This window comes from Corvus hawaiiensis, chromosome 3 (genome assembly GCF_020740725.1).
Source record: "Corvus hawaiiensis isolate bCorHaw1 chromosome 3, bCorHaw1.pri.cur, whole genome shotgun sequence".
Classification (NCBI taxonomy): Eukaryota; Metazoa; Chordata; class Aves; order Passeriformes; family Corvidae; genus Corvus; species Corvus hawaiiensis.
Genome location: NC_063215.1, coordinates 463,424 through 481,135, shown reverse-complemented (window position 1 = coordinate 481,135; position 17,712 = coordinate 463,424). Strand labels below are relative to the sequence as shown.

General features: G+C 64.7%; 3 protein-coding genes, 1 non-coding gene and 1 pseudogene across 7 annotated transcripts; 2 read left to right on the top strand and 3 right to left on the bottom strand.

Moving 5' to 3' along the window:
- The first annotated feature begins 131 nt into the window (after positions 1-131).
- LOC125324251 lies at positions 132-295 on the top strand. The gene has a single exon (XR_007202891.1). It is a non-coding gene; the product is annotated as a U1 spliceosomal RNA (small nuclear RNA).
- Positions 296-1,335: 1,040 nt separating this feature from the next.
- On the bottom strand, positions 1,336-1,489 carry LOC125324258 (annotated as a pseudogene).
- A 613-nt stretch (positions 1,490-2,102) lies between these two features.
- On the bottom strand, positions 2,103-6,571 carry EIF2B4 (eukaryotic translation initiation factor 2B subunit delta). Of its 3 annotated transcripts, none has more exons than XM_048299568.1 (14): positions 6,481-6,571; positions 6,365-6,408; positions 6,152-6,290; positions 5,649-5,855; positions 5,364-5,446; positions 5,096-5,187; positions 4,625-4,739; positions 4,434-4,532; positions 4,241-4,317; positions 3,960-4,062; positions 3,637-3,764; positions 2,825-3,005; positions 2,567-2,747; positions 2,103-2,344 (listed from the first exon to the last, which is right to left on the bottom strand). In XM_048299568.1, the coding sequence occupies exons 1-14, from the start codon at positions 6,494-6,496 to the stop codon at positions 2,145-2,147; spliced, it is 1,665 nt and encodes a 554-aa protein (XP_048155525.1). In that variant the 5' UTR covers positions 6,497-6,571; the 3' UTR covers positions 2,103-2,144. The 3 variants fall into 3 exon arrangements, with proteins under 3 accessions (XP_048155525.1, XP_048155524.1, XP_048155526.1); XM_048299567.1 differs by having other exon boundaries at positions 5,649-5,858; positions 6,481-6,570; XM_048299569.1 differs by lacking the exon at positions 4,434-4,532 and having other exon boundaries at positions 5,649-5,858; positions 6,481-6,565.
- Positions 6,572-6,846: 275 nt separating this feature from the next.
- On the top strand, positions 6,847-13,330 carry SNX17 (sorting nexin 17). Its single transcript, XM_048297973.1, has 15 exons — positions 6,847-7,000; positions 8,666-8,740; positions 8,948-9,065; positions 9,385-9,449; positions 9,532-9,642; positions 10,009-10,099; positions 10,277-10,364; positions 10,696-10,765; positions 10,882-10,974; positions 11,118-11,321; positions 11,651-11,773; positions 11,884-11,961; positions 12,148-12,222; positions 12,517-12,558; positions 12,646-13,330. The coding sequence occupies exons 1-15, from the start codon at positions 6,938-6,940 to the stop codon at positions 12,763-12,765; spliced, it is 1,416 nt and encodes a 471-aa protein (XP_048153930.1). The 5' UTR covers positions 6,847-6,937; the 3' UTR covers positions 12,766-13,330.
- A 189-nt stretch (positions 13,331-13,519) lies between these two features.
- On the bottom strand, positions 13,520-17,651 carry ZNF513 (zinc finger protein 513). Of its 2 annotated transcripts, none has more exons than XM_048297974.1 (3): positions 17,576-17,651; positions 14,741-15,334; positions 13,520-14,548 (listed from the first exon to the last, which is right to left on the bottom strand). In XM_048297974.1, exons 1-3 carry the CDS (start codon positions 17,613-17,615, stop codon positions 13,797-13,799), a joined length of 1,386 nt encoding a protein of 461 aa, XP_048153931.1. In that variant the 5' UTR covers positions 17,616-17,651; the 3' UTR covers positions 13,520-13,796. The 2 variants fall into 2 exon arrangements, with proteins under 2 accessions (XP_048153931.1, XP_048153932.1); XM_048297975.1 differs by having other exon boundaries at positions 14,741-15,331; positions 17,576-17,637.
- Between the last annotated feature and the right edge of the window lie 61 nt (positions 17,652-17,712).

Sequence of the window (17,712 nt, the reverse complement as noted above, 5' to 3'; positions counted from 1 at the left end):
GCTGCGCGGGCCGGGCCGTGCGGGCCGCGGCGCAGCGCGGGGCCGGTTCGGGGCGGGGCTGGTGTCGGGGTGTCCGTGTGCTGTGGGGGCGTGCGGCGGGCAGGGCGTGCGGGCGGCGGGGTTGGTGTCTCATACTTACCTGGCAGGGGAGACACCATGATCAGGCAGGTGGTTTTCCCAGGGCGAGGCTCATCCCTTGCACTCCGGGTGTGCTGACCCCTGCGATTTCCCCAAATGCGGGAAACTCGACTGCATAATTTGTGGTAGTGGGGGACTGCGTTCGCGCTCTCCCCTGGTTTGGCGGTTTAACGATAGATGTTGCAGAATTAAGCTGTGAGATGCCCATGGCTGTACCTTCCCTACCGTAGTGCCATCCTACGTCGAGCGGAGCGGACCCTCAGACCAGGGTGGTCGCGGGCATTGCTGGCGCTGAGGATGAGAGCACAATGGACAGCCCGGCGCTGCATCGAGGATGGGGCGAGGGACGCGGGAGCTGTGGGATCTGGGAGCGCGGGTGTAGGGGGCGATCCGCGAGGCGTCCGGGATTCTCCGGCGGGGCGGTAGAGCAGCGAGGGCAGTCCGGTCGTGCTCTCGGTGCGCAGTTCGAGAATAGCAAGGGGTTCAGGAGCATCTCGGGGCGGTCTCTCCGAACAGGTGCTGCCGGTGCCCGGGAGACATATCCCCGTTCCCTGCAGTAGCTGGCCAGTGGATCCCTAAAGGGGGCCTCTGGACTGCTGTGTTTTAAGCCGGGATGATTCCGGCCTGTCCCAGGCCATGTCTGCAGGAGCAGGGAAACGCCCCGGTGGAACGGGTAATCGCTGAGCAAGGGGCCCGGGGAGATGCCGGCCCCGCTCGGTGAGCACTGTCCGGGTCACACCCGGTCGAGTCCGTGAGTTCAGCCGGACTTCCAGAGCGCGGGAATTTGACGCATCCCGAGTCGGACAAAGTCTCTGCCCCCGTCCGTCCCTCCCGCGAGGTCGGTGTGCGGGCCGGGACGCTAACCCGAGTCTTGCCGTCCCACCGCAGTCCGAGCGCGCAGTCGGGCCGGAGGCGCTTCTCGGCCCTCGGGCTGGAGCCGGGAGAGGCCAGGCTGGGCCCCTTCCGCACGTGGGAGATGGGGCCGGGACCGGGCGCCGAGGCCGCCTGGAGTCGGGCTAGCAACACTGCTGCCGCGCCTGCAGCCGATCCTGGCAAGCGATAGCACATCAGTGCGGGAAGAAAGTGGAGAAAGATGGTTTCAGGAATATCGGCTGCAATTGGGAATAACGAGAAACAACACACGCACACTACCTGCAGCTAAGCCTGACAACAACTCCTCCTCCAAACAACGAAATCAGGGAGAACGCGAACACAATCTCCCCTACCATAAATGATGCAGCCGAGCTCACTGCATTTGGGGATGCCGCAGGGGTCGGCACAGCCGGAGTGCAGGAAACCACCCCCGACCCGGGGCAGCCTGGCAGCAGTTTCTCCCCTGCGCGGTAGGTGCGCGACTGCGGCTCCCGCACGGCCCCGCTCCGCGACGGCAGCGGCGCCTCCGCGCGGGCTGTGTCCCGGCATGCCGCGCGGCGCCGCCTCATTTGCATGGACACGCCCCCTGAGGGCTCTGCCGAACCCCACCCCTGCCTCAGCAGAGCGGCTGGGAAGGCGGCGGTGTGATTTGCATGGCCCCGCCCCCGCCGGCCCGGGAGCCACGCGCGGGTCCTGCTCGGGCCGTGGGGCAGCACCGGCCGCGCATCCCCGCGGCCCCAGCGCCCCGGGCACCGCGTACCGCCCGGCCGGGCCCCGGGGAAGGGCCCTCTCCGCGGCTGGTGCCAGAGGCCACGGCCAGAGGGACCCGGGCTGTCCCCCACCATCGCAGCTCGGGGTCTTGCTAGAAGCACCGCCCGCGTGTCACCGAATCTCCGAGGAGGGTAAGCCAGAGGCCATCACCACACTGTCACCGTTTTCCCAGAGGAGGGGCCTAGGGACAGGGAAGACCCGTCCTTGCTGCAGCCTGGAGTGGGAGGAGAGGCCCCAGCGAAGGTGCAGAGCTGTGCCAGTGGTGACATGGATGACACGAGTGCCATGGCTCTGCCGCACCACAGATGGCACACACAGAGTACTGGGGGCCTGGTTTATTAGTGTCCATGCAGCTGCCCTGACTATTGATCCACATTCTTAACACGCAGGACCACAGGCACTGAGGTGCATGGGATCATGCCCAAGTCTGTGATGACCAAATCCACCAGGTCTGGGGGCGTCACATCATAGACCAGGTTGAGAAGGCGTAGGGACTTGTTCTCTGCCCAGCCCCCAAGCTGGGCCTGGCCCTTCCGGAGCACAATCAGGTCATCAGGGTCATCTGCAGAGAGCGGAGAAGCCATCAGAATCAGGAGGAGGGACAGCACCTCTCCACCCTGCCCCTGGAGCAGCACACACCACCACCGCCTGCTAGGTGCCTCTGCCTGCAAGTGGTGGCCCCTTGCCCAGGAAGAGGGATGGCAGGGCAGAGCAGCCTGTCAGGGTCCACAGCAGGGAGTGGAAGAGAAGAGCCCAGGTGGGAGGAAGGGGACAGAAGCCATACCCAGCTCATTGGAGACAAAAGAATCTGTCTGCACCCGCTCGCAGAACTTGTAGGTCTCGCAGCAGACCAGGACGGGCACGTTGTAGGCCTTGGAGACCAGTGCGATCTGCGATGTCCCCACCCGGGACATGACAGAGCCATTGGCCAGGAGTGCATGGGCTCCCAGCAGCACTTTGGACACCTGTCGGAGAAGCACAGGGATCTGTCAGCACCTTCGATCACACTGCAACCTCCCTCGCCCTCGGCACAGCCCCTCACCTCAGGCAACACATAGGAGATGGCGTTGATCATCACGTAGGTGCAGTGGATGCCCTTCCGTACCAGGCGGCGCAGCGTCTCCCGCCCCTCCAGGCGTGGCCGGCTGTCCACCACGATCACACGGAACGCGCGGCCCTTCTTGGCGTGGGCATCGCACAGTGTGCGGTTCACCAGGGAGGAGCTGATGGGCGCCAGTCAGGAGCTGCCCTGTCCCATCAGACCAGGCTCCCGCCTGGCCACGATATCCACCCTCATCCTCATGAGTGCTGCCCCTTCCAGGACCCTCCTGCCATGATGGCTCCCAGGGCCTGTCTCCCTGTCTCTGCACAAGGAAGCACCCCTGGGAAAGGTGATGGATGTCTCAGCTCTCCCTGGAAGCAGCACTGACCACCACAAGGGACTCTGCCACTCCACACCCTCTCCCAGTTTCCCTCTCACAACACTCCAGGCCTGCATTGGCCTCCTGCCCCTGCTCCTTCCTCTGCCTAGGATACATATCATATCTGGACTCTTGCTTCAGCAATCTCTGGTTCTTTTCCCCACTTCTACTTCCTGGGACACAAACTTCCATATTTTTGCTTCCCGACATGTGACTTTGTTGCAGTTTGCTTAAAATCCAGTGAACAACCCTGGCTGTTCTGTAAGTGCCCTGGGTGAAGGGAGCTGTGACTCTGGGGTTCTTGGAACCCAACTTCAGACATACCAGGTAGGACAGTGCTGCACCCTGTGCAGGACCATCACAGCCTCACCCCCCATGCTGTTCCATTCCCCCCTCCTACCCGCTGGATCGGCTGCTTGCGCTCTGTGCTCACCATCCATATACCAGTATCACGTCATGGTCATTGATCTTCTCAAAGGCAGACCTTGAGATGGCCTCAGCTGCCAGGACAATCTTCTCTCGCAGGTATTTGTCGATCATGTCCTGGAGCTTCTCCTTTGCCTGGGGACAGACAGACATCACATACAGACTTTCTTGCTCTCTGCAACTCCCTGATTTGAGCCAGATGGGGATCAGACTCTTTCCCTTGGTAACAAGCTTTCAACTCCACTGCAGCACTGTTCCCAGTCCGTATCCCATCCCTGCTCAGCTCCTTCACCCAGGGCCTGGAGCCTGCTACTCAGCAAGGCCACTCACCTCCTCCTCTCTCAGGGTGTCAGGCAGGCATGATATCTCCTTCTTGAGGAACTTGATGGCGTTGCCCATGCTGGCTGAGAGTGGCCGGCACTGGTTGAGGAAACTGCAGAAGGAATGGACTTAGCTCCAAAGAAGCCTGGAGGGCCAAGACAGGGAGAGGGAGGGTGGGCAGGAAGGCAAAACCCTGGGAAAGTCAGCCAAAGTTTGGACCCACAGACATGAACAACAGACCACACTCTGTGGAGCTTTGGGCCCTCTGCTCTGACATTGGGAGCCCTCACCTGATATGCGGCTTCAGCTTGGCCACCAAGTCTCGTGACAGCTCCTCATTGGGGGGAGTGGAGTAATCCCGGATCAGCTGAGACAAGTAGAAAGGGAGTATGACCTCAGGGCACCTCATGGTAGGGTATGCAAGCACCCTGCCTGACAGGCTGCAGTCGAGATACACATATCCTGCACAGCTTGACACACTGCCTGGAGGGGCCAAGGGTGCTCCAAGGACTCAAAACAGCAGTGGCAGTGCCAGAAAAGGACCCCACCCCGGCATGATCCAAAGGAAGAGGCTGATGATGACTGACCACAGACACAGCCTCAGTAGTCAGGGAACAGGAACACACACCTGCACCCAGCACAATGTCCCTGCTGCCAGGTAGCTGCTCAGGTACCTGTTTGAAGACTTCCAGCAGTGCGATGCAGCGGGCGTTGGAGCCATTGATGATGCCCTGGGAGTACTGGAGGCCGAGGCGTACCACTGCTGGGTGGATCACTGTGGAGGGGATGCTGCAGGGACCAGTGGGAAGGAGCTGTCAGCACCTCTGCAGCCCAAAACACTCAACCCATTGATGAGCCCCAGCCCAACAACCTGAGGGACGTCCCAGGAAGGGAACTGGCGGTAACCTGAGGAGCCAGGCTCACCCCACAGCCCCTTTTTCTGTGGCCCTGCACTCACCTGACAGCAAAGACATTGGGCTGCCCCTACTGTCACTCCCCAAAGCAAGCAAAACGTCCCCCACCACTCCATCAGGTGTATCCCACATGCAGGACTATGACAACCCTCCTCCAGAGCCATTCTGCAGCCAGGCCAGCCAAAGCAGAGCCCAGCATTGCCAGAGACCTGGGCTGGGGAGGCCTTGTACCTCATCTGCTGTGTCAGTGGCTTCTTCCGGCTGTACTGGTGGAGGTGGGAGAACAGGTTGACCTTGGTGCCATAGTCCTGCCTCAGAGGTACCTGCAGCCGAGTGTTGTGATGGCTCACCCAGTGCTCTGCTCATTTCAGGGCCACCAGTCATACCCAGCACTTGTTCAGGGCATGCAAAGTTTCCCTCTGCCCACCATGGGCCTGACCAGGCCCTCTGCAGCACAGCTGCCCCGGGTGTGCAGCCTGTCGTCCAGTCCTCCTCCTACCTGCTGCCGCTCCAGCTTCTTGGCCAATTTCCTCTGGGCAGCAGGGTCATCCACCTGCACATGCTCTGGCAGCCGCTTCACCACTGTGAGGACAGCTGAGGTGAGGCCAAGCTGCTTTGGTGCACCCCCAAATTCAGGGAAGGCAGAGCAGGGAGAGGCAGCACCCAGGGACAGGAAGAACCCAGACCGTGGATGCATCACGTGGGCATCCTCTGCCTGCGCCCACCCCAGACCCTTCCATCCCACTCACCCACCCTCTGCACCCCGTGGTGATGACAGCCTTACTGGACTGGGGCTCGGTGGGGCTCTGCCGGGGCTTGGCCGTCGTGGCTGCCTGGCTCAGCTCTGCCTTCCTGGCCTGCTTCTGGGCCCGCTCAGCCTCCTGCTTGGCCCGGCGCTCGGCTCGAAGCTCTGCTTTGCTCTTGCCCCCCGTGGGTTTCTCGCCGTCACCGGGGCCATCAGCCGAGGCAGGGGGGGACGTGGGCTGAACAGCTGCTGCGGGGGAGGAAGGGGGAGTCTGTGCCCAGCCTCGCCGGGAGATGCAGCCCAGCGCGAGGGGCAGCCCGCGGCAGGGAGGGTCCTCTGTGCCCTGGGAGAGGCTCCACACCCTCATCCCCGCGCTACGGCAACGCGGGTGTCCGAGGGCCCGAACTGGGGCACGGAGCGGGGGTACACCCCGGGGTCCCGCCGGAAGATACTCCCGGCTCCGGGCGCTGCCGGCCCGGCACACCCGCGGCTCCGGCCCAGCGCTGCCCCGCTCGGGGCTCTGCGGGGACGGCGGCGCTCACCCCGCGGCTGCCCCGGCTCGGGGGGCGCACCCAGCTCCGCGGGCTCGGCCGACGGCCCTTTCTCGTTCCTCTTCTTCTTCTTCTGCTGCTTCTTCTCCTTCCGCAGCTGCAGCTTCTCCTCCCGGGAGAGCTCCGGGGCCTGTGAGCACACACCGTCAGGCGGCCCCGACCCCTCCCCAGCCCCGGCCTCACACCAGCCCCGGCCCCGCTCACCTGCTGTCCCGTCGGCACTGGCGCAGCTCCCTCGGGGTTCTTACCTAGAATGATGGGAGCGTGAGCGGGGCCGGGTCTGGTGACGGTGCCGGTCCCGTGTCCCGTCCCGCACTCACCCTCCCGCTCCGCCATGGCGCCGCTGGGCCCGCCTTCAGCGCCCCCTGCCGGCCGCACAGCTCCGCGGGACCCGCCGTGACGCTCGGGCCCTCTGCCCGACGCGGATGACGTCACTCCCCGGTGCGGGGCCGGTCCCTCCCGGGGTCCCTCCCCGCGGCCCCGCCTCCCCGGGCCGGTCCCACCCCGGGCACTCGCGGCCGGGCGCGCGTTCAGCCCCGGCGCGGCGGGGGCGCGGCGGGGGCGCTCGGGGCGGGGTGGGCAGGGCAGGGCAGGGCAGGGCGTCCCCGGGGCGGGCGGAGCGGGGCGAAGCGGGGCGGGCGGAGAGCGACGGCCCCGGGCGGGGCGGAGCGGGACGGCCCTGGGGCGGGCGGTGCTGCCGGCCGCGCCATCGCGGGGAGTGCTGGCCCGAGATGGCGGCGGCGGGAGGCGGGTAGCGGGGGCGCGCTCGGCCCGGCCATGCACTTCTCCATTCCCGAGACCGAGACCCGCGCCGGGGACGGCGGCGCCGCCGCCTACGTGGTGAGCGGGGCCGAGGGAGCGGAGCTGTCCCGCGGAACGGAGCCGTCCCGCGGAGCCTAGTGGGTGGCGCGGTCCCGCGGCCCGAGTGCGGTGCGACCCCCGTGGGGCCGTGCGGAGCCGCAGCCCCGGCGCGGTGGCGGGTCGGGATCAGGACCGGGACCGGGACCGGGACCGGGGCCGGGGCCGGGCGAGGCAGGTCTATCCCCAGCCGGCGCCCTGTGCCAGGGCCGGGCAGGGATTGGGCCCCGTCGCCCCCGCGCCTCCGGATCGGGCGCGGGAGGTCCCCGGAACAGCCCCGGGGGTGTCCGGACCTTGCCCTGCCCCGGGCGCCGCGGGCGGGGTGGGCAGTTCGCAAGGGCCCTGTCCGGTCTCATCCCGAGCTCCGGCTCATCCTGGCCCGCCCGTCCGTCCGTTTATCCTGGCTTCCTGTTTTGTTGCCTGCGCCGTGAGCGCCCCCGGAGAGGAGCCGGGGGACGCTGCTGCCGAGTGGCGGTGGCCATCGAGTGCCCGGATCCCTTTACCGGGGCGGGCAGCGGCGGGCAGAGCCCCCAGGCTGGGTGGAGGGTCCGTATCAGTGCTCTCGGGGTGAGGGTGGGCAGTCCTGGGCTTCACGACCCCGCGGAGATCCCCACGCTTCCCCCCTGTGCCGAAATCCCTCTCCGGGGGATCCCCCTCGGGAGCCTGAACTGGGGCACGGAGGCGGTGGTGAGCAGTGATGGAGACCTGGCGGTCCGCAGGAGGTGCAGTTGCTCAAGGGCCAAAGGAGCTGGCAGCCCTCGAGGCATTTCGGCCCCGTGACCCCCCTGCACTTTGCCCTCCGCTGTTTCAGAGGCTCTTCACACCTTGGGGAGAGCCCTTGGGCAGCCCAGGGGCTGGGGCAGGAGCTGTGACCTCATGGAGACCCCTGATGTGGGCAGGCGTGGGTGCTGCCTGTACCTCCCCCGTCCCTCCTTGTTCCTCCGCAGCAACCCTGCTCCCAACTCAAAGGCTGGTGCCTTTGAGTTGGGAGGTGCCAGTGTGAGCTCCAGCCTGGCTGGGCTGGGACCTCTGCCGAGCCTTGGGCAGTCCCGGCACCCAGGAGCAGGAGGGCACCGGGGGCATCCTTGGGAGGCTGGGCTGCCATGGCTGGCTGGAGGCTCATGTCTATCCTCTCGCCCTCCCAAACACTGCTCTGGGGATGGCAGCACCTGAGAGAAGAGTGCTGTCCCTTGCAAGAACTCCATCTATGGTGAGGTGCTGGGAGTTGCCAGGCCCTGAATGTTCTGCAGTCGTAGCTGTGCTCTGCCTGTGGCGTCAGAAGGAGCTGAGCCAGTGCAGAGGAGGCACAGTCAGGGACCACCAGCTCCTTGTGAACTCTTGGGAGTGGGGAGGGGTGTCCTTGTCTGTTGGCATGGGGACACCCATGTCTGTGGGGCTGCAGTGTGGCTCTGTATTCCCCATGGCTGGGCAGCCACAAGGTTAGACCTTCCTGGTGTCCAGCAGGCACATCTCTTGGATGTGCTCATACTTCCTGAACAATTTTGACCATCTGCCCCTTGGCAGGGTCCTCAGGTGTATTGCCTTTTCCTGGGTGCTCCCTGGTGCCCTATGTGCTCCAAGCTGGGCAGGTCCTGGGATTCCTCCATCTGACAGGTGCTGGGATCTGACTGGCCTCTTTCCCCACAGGCCTACAACATCCACGTGAATGGGGTATTGCACTGCCGAGTGCGCTACAGCCAGCTCCTGGGCCTGCACGAGCAGGTAGGGAGGGCGGTGGGTGCTGAGGTGCCCACTCCAGGGCTGTGACATTCCGTCTGGGTTCTTGCATGCTGCTGGCTTCCCACGTGGATAAGGGATGCTGGCAAGCTCTCTGCTCCCCTTGCTAGGTCCCTGGGGATCAGCTAGGGTAGAGGATCAGGGCAGCCACCATCTCCCGGAGGCTCTTGCAGCACTCTGTTTTTATCCTAGTTACGGAAGGAGTATGGCGCCAACGTGGTCCCAGCCTTTCCCCCAAAGAAGATCTTCACGCTCACCCCAGCAGAGGTAGAGCAGCGACGGGAGCAGCTGGAGAAGTACATGCAGGCTGGTAAGTTGGGCCTGCCCTGGCCTGGTTGTGCAGGGTGCTGGGGCACTGCCCATGGCTTCCCCCCTGCACTGCTCCATTCACTGTGGCCCATCTTGCAACTCCTGGTCTCGTGCTGGCGTTTGGTGGGCTTGTCCCCTGGATGCCAGCTCCTGTCCCAGCCCCTGCCCTGCACCAGCAGAGGGGGAATGTGCAGGGGGGTCCCTCGCTGCCCCAGCATACAGTCTGAGGGCAAACTGAGGGGCTGCAGAAGGGCCAGGCACTGATGTGGATCCATGCCCCTTCCCATGGGACTTCTGACTCCTCGTGCCCCTTCCTGCAGTGCGGCAGGACCCAACACTGGGAGGCAGCGAGACCTTCAACAGCTTCTTGCGTAAGGCCCAGCAGGTGAGGGGGCAGAGCTGTGGGCGGTCTGGGGCTCTCAGTCTGTGAGAAAGGGCTGGGGTGCCAGTCCTGTTTCTCTCTCCAGGAGACGCAGCAGATCCCTACAGAGGAGGTGGTGCTGGAAGTGCTGCTCTCTAACGGGCAGAAGGTCAAGGTCACCATCCTTACCTCGGACCAGACGGAGGATGTCCTTGAGGTGCCAGAGCTCTCATGCTGGGTGGGACCAGCCCCTCCTGCTGCATTCTGCAGTTTTCCACATGTGTGGGGGTTTCTCAGCCTGGTAGCCCCCCCGTCCTCCCCTGCCATCTGCCCACCCTGGAGCGGGGTTGACTTGGTGGGGCTGGAAAGCTGAGAGCTGAAATGGGTGTGCTGATGGGTGTGTCTGGGTCCGGATTGATGTTTGGGGTCCCCTAGCTGTTTCCTGGTTGCAACAAGCCCCAGGCCTGGCCACAGGGCAGCAGAGGTGCTGCCTTCCTGCTGTTGGGAGGCCCCAGAATGCACACAGGCTGGGTCTTGCCACCACATTGGGTCTGTATTAAGACTGTCCTGCTCTTCCTCCCAGGCTGTGGCCTCCAAGCTGGATCTGCCAGATGACCTGGTTGGCTACTTCAGTCTCTTCCTAGTGAGAGAGACCAAGGATGGAGCTTTCTCCTGTGAGTAGAGCCCACTGTGGTGTGACATCTGCCCTGCCCCCTGCCTGGAGTGAGGGCTGTGTGCTTGGACCCTACCCTGGGTGGGGGGCCTGCCTGTTTTCCCTGGGGCACCCTGGCAGTGGGGGCCTAGGGGCTCCTGCTGCCCCGAGCTGCTGCTGAGCTGGTGTTTCCCCACAGTTGTGCGAAAGCTGCAGGAGTTTGAGCTGCCGTACGTGTCGGTCACCAGCCTGCACAACCCTGAGTTCCAGATCATCCTGCGCAAGAGGTGCGTGGGGGGCTGTGGGGCAGCAGTGGGGTGGTGCCCAGGGCTCCCTGTTCCACAGAGGGACTCTCCCCTCCTGCCATTGATGCCCACAGATGCTTTGGACCCCAGGAACACACCTGAGCATCCCTGGCCACGGCATTGGAGCATGGGCTGCCCTGATGTGCTCAGCCCATTTCTGCCTTTCCATGGCAACCAGTTTAGATGGGGAGCAGGGCACAGTGACCAATGGTTAGGGAGAAGCTGGCCAGAGAGCCAGCCCACAGGAGGGTGATTTTCTCTTCATCGCTGTTAGGAGGTGGGGAATAGGCTGACCCATGTGGTTCCCTTCCAGCTACTGGGACTCGGCCTATGATGACGATGTGATGGAGCATCGTGTGGGGTTGAACTTGTTGTATGCGCAGGTGAGGGCTGGTGTGGCACAGCCAGGTGAGGAGGGGCACTCCACCCCTTGGCCACAGCTGTGCTGGGGCTTGGGTGGCTCCAGTCCCAGGTGCCCACCAACCTGTGCTGCTTGTAGACGGTGTCAGACATTGAACATGGATGGATCCTTGTCAACAAGGAACAGCACCGGCAGCTGAAGTCCCTGCAAGAAAAGGTCTCCAAGAAGGAGGTAGGAGAGGGTGCAGTGCCATGAGTGGGGCATTTCTGGCACTGAACTAGCCCCTCCATGTGACGTGTGGTACCGGGTTGGTCACCTGTTCCTGGCCCGGGAAGGTGGCCAGCAGTGCTGAGCATCCCTGGCTCTGCCCGCAGTTCATCCGCCTGGCACAGACCCTAAAGTACTATGGCTATCTCAAGTTCGACCCCTGTGTCACCGACTTCCCTGAGAAAGGCTGCCATGTCGTTGTCAGTGCCGGCAACAACGAGCTCAACTTCCAGGTGCGGCTGCCGAATGAGCAGATCAAAGAGGGCAGCTTCAAGGTCACGCGTATGCGGTGCTGGCGGGTCACATCCTCGGTGAGTGACGCTTGGAGAGCAGGGAGGGGGCTGGGGGGGCTGGAGAGACCTGGCTGTGCCGGGCTGGGCTGATACCTCTCTCTGGGAAAGCTGCTGGCTCTGATGCCAGGTTCCGGCCCTGTAGGCCTGGTGAGGGTCTGAATCGTGCCTTGGGACTGAGGGGATCATTTGTGTGAGGACATTTGAGGGGACTTGACTGTGGAAGAAGACTGGTGGGCACTAGGCAGGTGTCCCACACTTGGCTGGGTGCTGCCCTCAATCTGCACAGACGTCTGGGGAGCTGCTACTTCCCCTCTGGAGGCTCCCAGCCTTGGTCTGTGTCCTTGCAGGTGCCGATGAGCAACGGCCCATCAGGGAGCAGCCCGGGGAAGTCCGAGGTGAAGCTGGAGTTGGCTTTTGAGTACCTGATGAGCAAGGACCGGTTGCAGTGGGTCACCATCACCAGCCCACAGGTAGAGCTGCCTGCGAGGTGGGCTGTGAGGGGAAGGGCTGGGCTGGGCCCTGTGTGGCGTGTGGGAAGGCTGTGGGGTGCACAGAGCCCTGTAACACTTCTCCCTTGCAGGCCATCATGCTGAGCATCTGCTTGCAGTCCATGGTAGATGAGCTGATGGTGAAAAAATCTGGAGGCAGCATCCGCAAGGTGAGGGTTGGGGCTGGATGATGTCTCTGGGGCAGGGTCCCAACCTGGCCTGTGACTTCCTGAGGTCTGGGCTGGGTCCTGAGTGCTCCCCTCAGGATGGGGCCAGCAGAGAGATCCCCAGGGCCAGTTACAAGCCCCAGAGCTGATGCTGGGGACCCCGTGGCCAAGCTGAGCTCCTCCCTGCAGATGTTTCGGCGGCGGGTGAATGGGGCCCTGCGGCGCTCGGACAGCCAGCAAGCTGTGAAGTCACCCCCGCTGCTGGTGAGTGGGACCCTGCAGCCCTGGCTGGGGGGACACGTGCAACCAGGGGCTCTGACATGTGTTGTGTACCAGAACTCACTGCCCCCAGAGGAGCCACTGTCTCCTTAGCAGGGCTGGGGCAAGCCCAGAGGACAGCAGGGCTGTGGTGCCCTGCTTCCAGACTCTTGGGAAGGAAAAGAGCTTCTGGACCAAGTCAGTGAGCCAGATTCCCTGGGGAGGGAGGGGGGCAGGTAGAAGGACAGGTGGGTGTTGTGTCCCATGACCCTATGCTGCCCAACTGTGCTGTCCTCACAGGACTCACCTGATGCCTCTCGGGAGCCCATGGCCAAACTCTCGGTGAGTTGCGTGCAGGTGTGCCAGAGCCCGCAGGCTAAGTGGGTAGGGGAGCTGGGGTGGCCTCCCTAACATCTCCCTTCTCCACAGAGCAAGCTCACTTCCGTCAGCCTGCGTGGGATCAGCCACTCCAGCTCTGCTAATGATGTGGGTGCTAATGACTTCCACGGCAATTATGCCTTTGAGGGCATTGGCGATGAGGATCTGTAGTGCCCCCCTTCCCAGGACAGCCCTGGCCTGAGCAAGGGCCTTCGCTGAGGAATGTACGACCTGCAGCCAGGTTGCAATCAACGTGCCTCTCACCTGCTACATCCACCTTTTCCTGCTCCCCGGGGCTGGGAGCTCACCCCCAGCCCGCCATTGCCTTCGGGGTGGGGGCAGCTGAACTCCTCCCGCTGCTGGCTCCAGCTGGGAGAGGGCTTGTTTGACCTGAACAGTGTGCCCGGGCAGAGCCCTGGAGCTGCAGTGCAGGGCCTGGCCCAGCACGGGGACAGAGCTGCTCCTGTCCCCGCTGGGAAGGCCTGGCCCAGCGTGGGGGCGGACCCAGGCAGGCTCCATAATGCCAAATTAGCATTTAGGTTTGTGCTCCGAGACAAGAGTGCAGTAAGCTGTCTCGGGGGGCTCCGCGCTGAGTCCCCTCTAACCCGCTCATAGATGCCAGTGTAATCTAGGCTTGTAACCACGTATCTCCTGCTGCTCAGCCCGACAGAGCATTAATGGACAGTAACTGATGTTTACACACTGCAACAATGATTAAAACGGATCCTGATTGGTACCAGGCTGTCTGTTGGGGGGTGGCTGCTGTCCCTCCCCTCCCCGTGCCAGCCCTGTGCTGTCCTCTGCAGCAGAACAAGGCCCCCAGGGTGAAGAGCAGATAACAAAACTGACTGTTTAATGCTTTTATACACAATATAAATTACACCGACCAGCACGGCAGCAGCCATGGAACCAGTCCTGTTCCCCCCTCCCCCCTTTTCCCCAAACCCCGGCAGAGGAAGGCTCCGGCAGGCAGAAACAGACAGGAGGGGTGGCTGGGGACACGGCAGTGCTGCTGCACGGGCAGGGGTCAGAGCTGCCAGTCGTGAGTTCACCCTGCCCAGGCAGGACAGGGCTGCTGGAGGCCCCAGTGTGCCTGGTGTAAGGCAGCCCTAAGCCCCTGTAGAGTTGCCTGCCTGTCCTCCCTCCCCCAGGGAGGGCAGGCACCGAGGCACCCCAGGCCCACTGCCGGGCTAAGTGCTGTCTCAGGGCAGGGCCGTGCCCACGGCTGGGGGGGCCAGGAGGGCTTTGGCATTGCGTGGGTTCACCCAGCTCTCGGCTGTGTGGCCGTGGATCTTCTGGTGGCGCTTGTAGTTGTCCCAGTGACCAGTGGTGTAGGAGCAGTTCCGGCACTGGAAGGGCTTCTCGCCCGTATGCCGCAGCATGTGCCGCTTCAGGTTCATGCTCTGGTTGCAGCTGTAGCTGCAGAGGCTGCACTGGAAGGGCTTGTCGCCTGAGTGGATGCGCCCATGACGCTTGAGGTTGGCCAGGTTGCCACAGGCATAGTCGCAGAGCTGGCACTTGTAGGGCTTCTCGCCTGTGTGCACGCGCTGGTGCCGCTTCAGGTTGTCCAGGTGGGCGGAGGCATAAGGGCAGAGCGGGCAGGCGAAGGGCTTCTCCCCGCTGTGTGTCTTCATGTGCCGTGCCAAGTGGTTGGGGTAGTGGGTGACGAAGGGGCAGAGGCTGCAGGCAAAGCCCTTGTCCCCAGCGCCCTTGCGGGGGCTGGCGCCTGGCTCGGTGCCCAGCACCGCCAAGCTGCAGCGCCCGCAGACCTGCTCGGCCAGGCCCTCATCCTGTGCGAATCCGTCATCCAGCACCAGCCCGCACATGCGGCATGTGAAGGGGAAGAGCAGCTCGGGCAGTGCAGCTGCCTCCTCGCCCCGCAGCCGTGCGCAGCCGGGCAGGAAGGGGCCGCTGCCGCTGCCCACGTGCAGGCTCAGCTCTGGCAGCAGTGGCTCTGCAGGACAAACAGATGGGTTTGTGAGCTGGGCAGCACAGCACCAGTGAGGATTGGCTCTGTGACGAGCCACAGTGCCCCAGTGAGCCTGGCAGTACCTGACTTTGGGTTGATGGCAGGATCTGTGCCCTGTCCCAGCTCCAAAGCCCCCACAACAGCTCTCCCCACATCCCCGCACCGTCCCACCTTTACCTGGGTCCTTGTCCCGCCGGTGCGGCCCCTCGCCCTCGGGCAGGCGGTGGCTGAGCATGTGCCGCTTCAGGTTGCGGCTCTGATTGCAGCGATAGTCGCAGGCAGCACACTGGAAGGGCTTGTCCTGGCTGTGGACCCGCTCGTGGCGTTTGAGGTTGCCCAGGCTGCTGCAGGCGAAGCTGCAGCACGTGCAGCGGTACGGCTTCTCCCCGGTGTGCGTGCGCAGGTGCCGTGTCAGGTTCACCAGCTGGGCAGAGGCGTAGGCACACTGCGGGCAGGCGAAAGGCTTCTCCCCGTTGTGTGTCTTCATGTGGCGCTTGAGGTGGCTGGAGTAGTGGGAGGCGAAGGGACAGAGCTGGCAGGAGTAGACGATGCGCTGGCTGCGGCCGCCCTCAGCGCCGGCGCACTGCAGGCAGCTCTGGCCCAGGCTGGCAGCCAGCTGCAGCCCGCACTGGCGGCAGGGCAGGGCGGCAGGGCCAGGCTCACCCCCCTCCTCAGGGTCACTCTCCACGCTCAGCTGCTGGTACCCAGAGGAGCAGTCGTCGTCGCTCAGGGCGTATGCTGGAATAGCGATCTTTCCCACCAGTGTATCTGCTGAGAACACCGTGGGGATGGGGTGGTCAGCCTGGCTGGCCTGGGCACAGCCCCTCTGCCTATGCCCCCCCAGTCCCAGAAGGGTCCAGGCAGCTGTACCCACCCTGTGGCACCCAGTAGGAGCCCACCGCACTGTGCACTGCAGGGAGGAGCCCCACAGCCACGGCCTGCCCCAGCATCCTGCTGAGGGCCTGTTCTGGGTGTCTTGGGAAACCCTGACACTTCTGCGTGGCTGGCCAAGACCCTGGCACCAGGCAGGGTGAGAGGACAGGTGGATCTGTCACCCACCAGCACTGCTGGGCCTGGTGGGTGGGAAGGTGGTGGACACAGCCTGGCCCACGCTGAAGAAATGGGTGCCCACAAAGCTGCTCTGTGCCCCTCTCACTGTGCCACTGCCCGAGCCCCGGGGTTGGTAGCTGGTCACACTTGCATGGCTGGCACCAGGGAGCTCCAACACCAGCCCCCTCTATCCTGTAGGAAACATTCCCCAGCCCCATGCAGTGCTGCTGTCTGGTGGCAGCAGGGGGAAGGCTGTGCCAGGCTCTCAAAACGGGACTTCTCAGCTGGGCACAGACTCATCCTTCTGCAGCCCCTGTGCCCCACGTGTGCTCCCAGACTGGTGCTTGGGGCTGGAGGCACAGCTCACCGCTACCAGCTGCGAGCCATGCCCTGCTGACCCCATGCTGTCCCTGACCTGCAGCCCTGGGGCCTGTCAGACTCAGCAGCAGCGCACCATCCTGGGAAGCAGCCTGGACTGTCCCCTTACTGCTGCTGCTCTGGTTGGGTCCAGCTCCCAGACAGGCACATAGGCGAGGCTGACCTGTGCTATGGGACGGGGCGGCCGCTCCAGCCTCCAGGCCCCTTCCACAAGCACTGCCTGAAATGCAGACATCAGAAAAGGGCATCCTGCTAAGGCCTGGCTATTACAGGGGAAACTCTTGACCCTGCCTCAAGCCCTCTGCCGAGGGACCCCTTTCTCCTCAGCTCAGCCCCACCCATACCAAGAGACCCACCTGTCCCCTCAGCCCAGTCCCACACTGAGGGAACCCCCTGTCCCCTCAGCCCAGCAGTGCCACAGCATCCCCAGAGCACCGTCCCCTAAATGGCTATGTCAGTGCCCGGGTGGGACAGCCTGTCTGTCCTGACTGGATCAGTGGGCTGAGGTCCTAGTCTTGCTCCCTGGCTGGGGCAGAATGGGAGGCCAGGTATTCCTGGTAGCTTTGTCACCAAATCCCTGGAGGTCTCCTGGGGCTACCAAGCAGCTGTCCTGGTGCAGGGAAGCACAGCCCTTGGAGCAGCCCCATCTGCCAGGCAGCTGGGACTGAGCTTCAGTATCAGAGTAGGAGCAGGGCACAGCCCGGTGCAGCCGCTGAGCACATGGGCCTGGGCACAGCCCTTGGGAGCAGTGAGGGGACACAGACACGGGGCCGGACTCCCTTCTTTCGCCGTTCTGTTCCCACGTTGCTCAGTACCTGGGGCGGGGAGTGACTCCCACCAGTCCCCGTGAGGCAGCTCCATGGAGCTGAGCAGCGCTCGCTCCTCCGGCTGCTTCGGCCGGGGCTGACCCAAGCTCGAGGGCACCGGCAGGACAGGCGCTGCCCAGTCGCACCGGGCCGGGGGTCCCGGGGCTGAGAGCATCCCATGCACCCCGCAGTGCCGAGGGGAGCGGTGGAACAGGACCCCGAGGCCGGGCCCAGCTCCCGGGGTGGGCAGCAGAGCCGGGGCTGAGCGGTGCGGTGGCTCTGGGGTGAGCCCGGCGGCGGCTGCGGGGGAGGCCCCGAACCGACCGCGGGGACACGTCATGCCCGAGACCCTTCGCGGAAAGGAGCATTCGGGGATCGGTGCCGGGGCTCAATGCCGGGCGGGCAGAACCCACCCAGGGGCCCCGTTGGGGGCCGGGCCTCCCCCGTGAGAGGAAGCTCGGCCGGAGCCCGCGCCGGGCGGGCCCGTGCCAGGGCGGGCCCTGCCGGATGCGCCGAGCGCGGGGCCGGTGCGGCCCGGCCGGGCCCCGTCCCCGCCGGCAGGGCTGCCGGAGAGGGGCGGCGTCCTCGCGGGGGCCGCACGCACCTGGCGGTCCCTTCTCGGAGGCCGGGCCGCGGCCCAGCAGCAGGTCCCCGGGCAGCACCACCGCCGCTCCTGCCGTCTCCTCGGTGCCATCCTCGACGTCCGCTGCAGCGCCCCGAGCGCCGCGGGTCCCCGCCGGGCCGCCGCCGCCGCCCCCCGGGCCCGCCGCGCACTCACCCTTCACTGGCTGCGGGTGGCTCTGCTTCCGCCGGGGCATCGTGGCGGGCCCCGGCGCCGGCCCGGCCCCGCCGCCCGCCCGCCCGCGGCCCGCCAGCCGCCCCCGCCAGCCCGGGGCGGCCACCGCCGCCCCGCCT

Bases quoted from the DNA above. Each gene is read 5' to 3' on its own strand.
- EIF2B4 (XM_048299567.1), bottom strand. The intron at 4,533-4,624 runs GTACCTGAGCAG...GTCTGTGGTCAG, and splicing joins TGCTGGAAGTCTTCAAACAG to TCATCATCAGCCTCTTCCTT. The intron at 4,318-4,433 runs GCAGTGTGTCAA...TACTTGTCTCAG, and splicing joins AGCACCCTTGGCCCCTCCAG to CTGATCCGGGATTACTCCAC.
- SNX17 (XM_048297973.1), top strand. From the start codon at position 6,938: ATGCACTTCTCCATTCCCGAGACCGAGACCCGCGCCGGGGACGGCGGC. The intron at 10,365-10,695 runs GTGCGTGGGGGG...GTTCCCTTCCAG, and splicing joins CAGATCATCCTGCGCAAGAG to CTACTGGGACTCGGCCTATG. The intron at 11,774-11,883 runs GTAGAGCTGCCT...TCTCCCTTGCAG, and splicing joins TCACCATCACCAGCCCACAG to GCCATCATGCTGAGCATCTG.
- ZNF513 (XM_048297974.1), bottom strand. From the start codon at position 17,615: ATGCCCCGGCGGAAGCAGAGCCACCCGCAGCCAGTGAAGG. The intron at 15,335-17,575 runs GTGAGTGCGCGG...CGGTGTTCTCAG, and splicing joins CCACCCGCAGCCAGTGAAGG to CAGATACACTGGTGGGAAAG. The intron at 14,549-14,740 runs GTAAAGGTGGGA...TTTGTCCTGCAG, and splicing joins CCGGCGGGACAAGGACCCAG to AGCCACTGCTGCCAGAGCTG.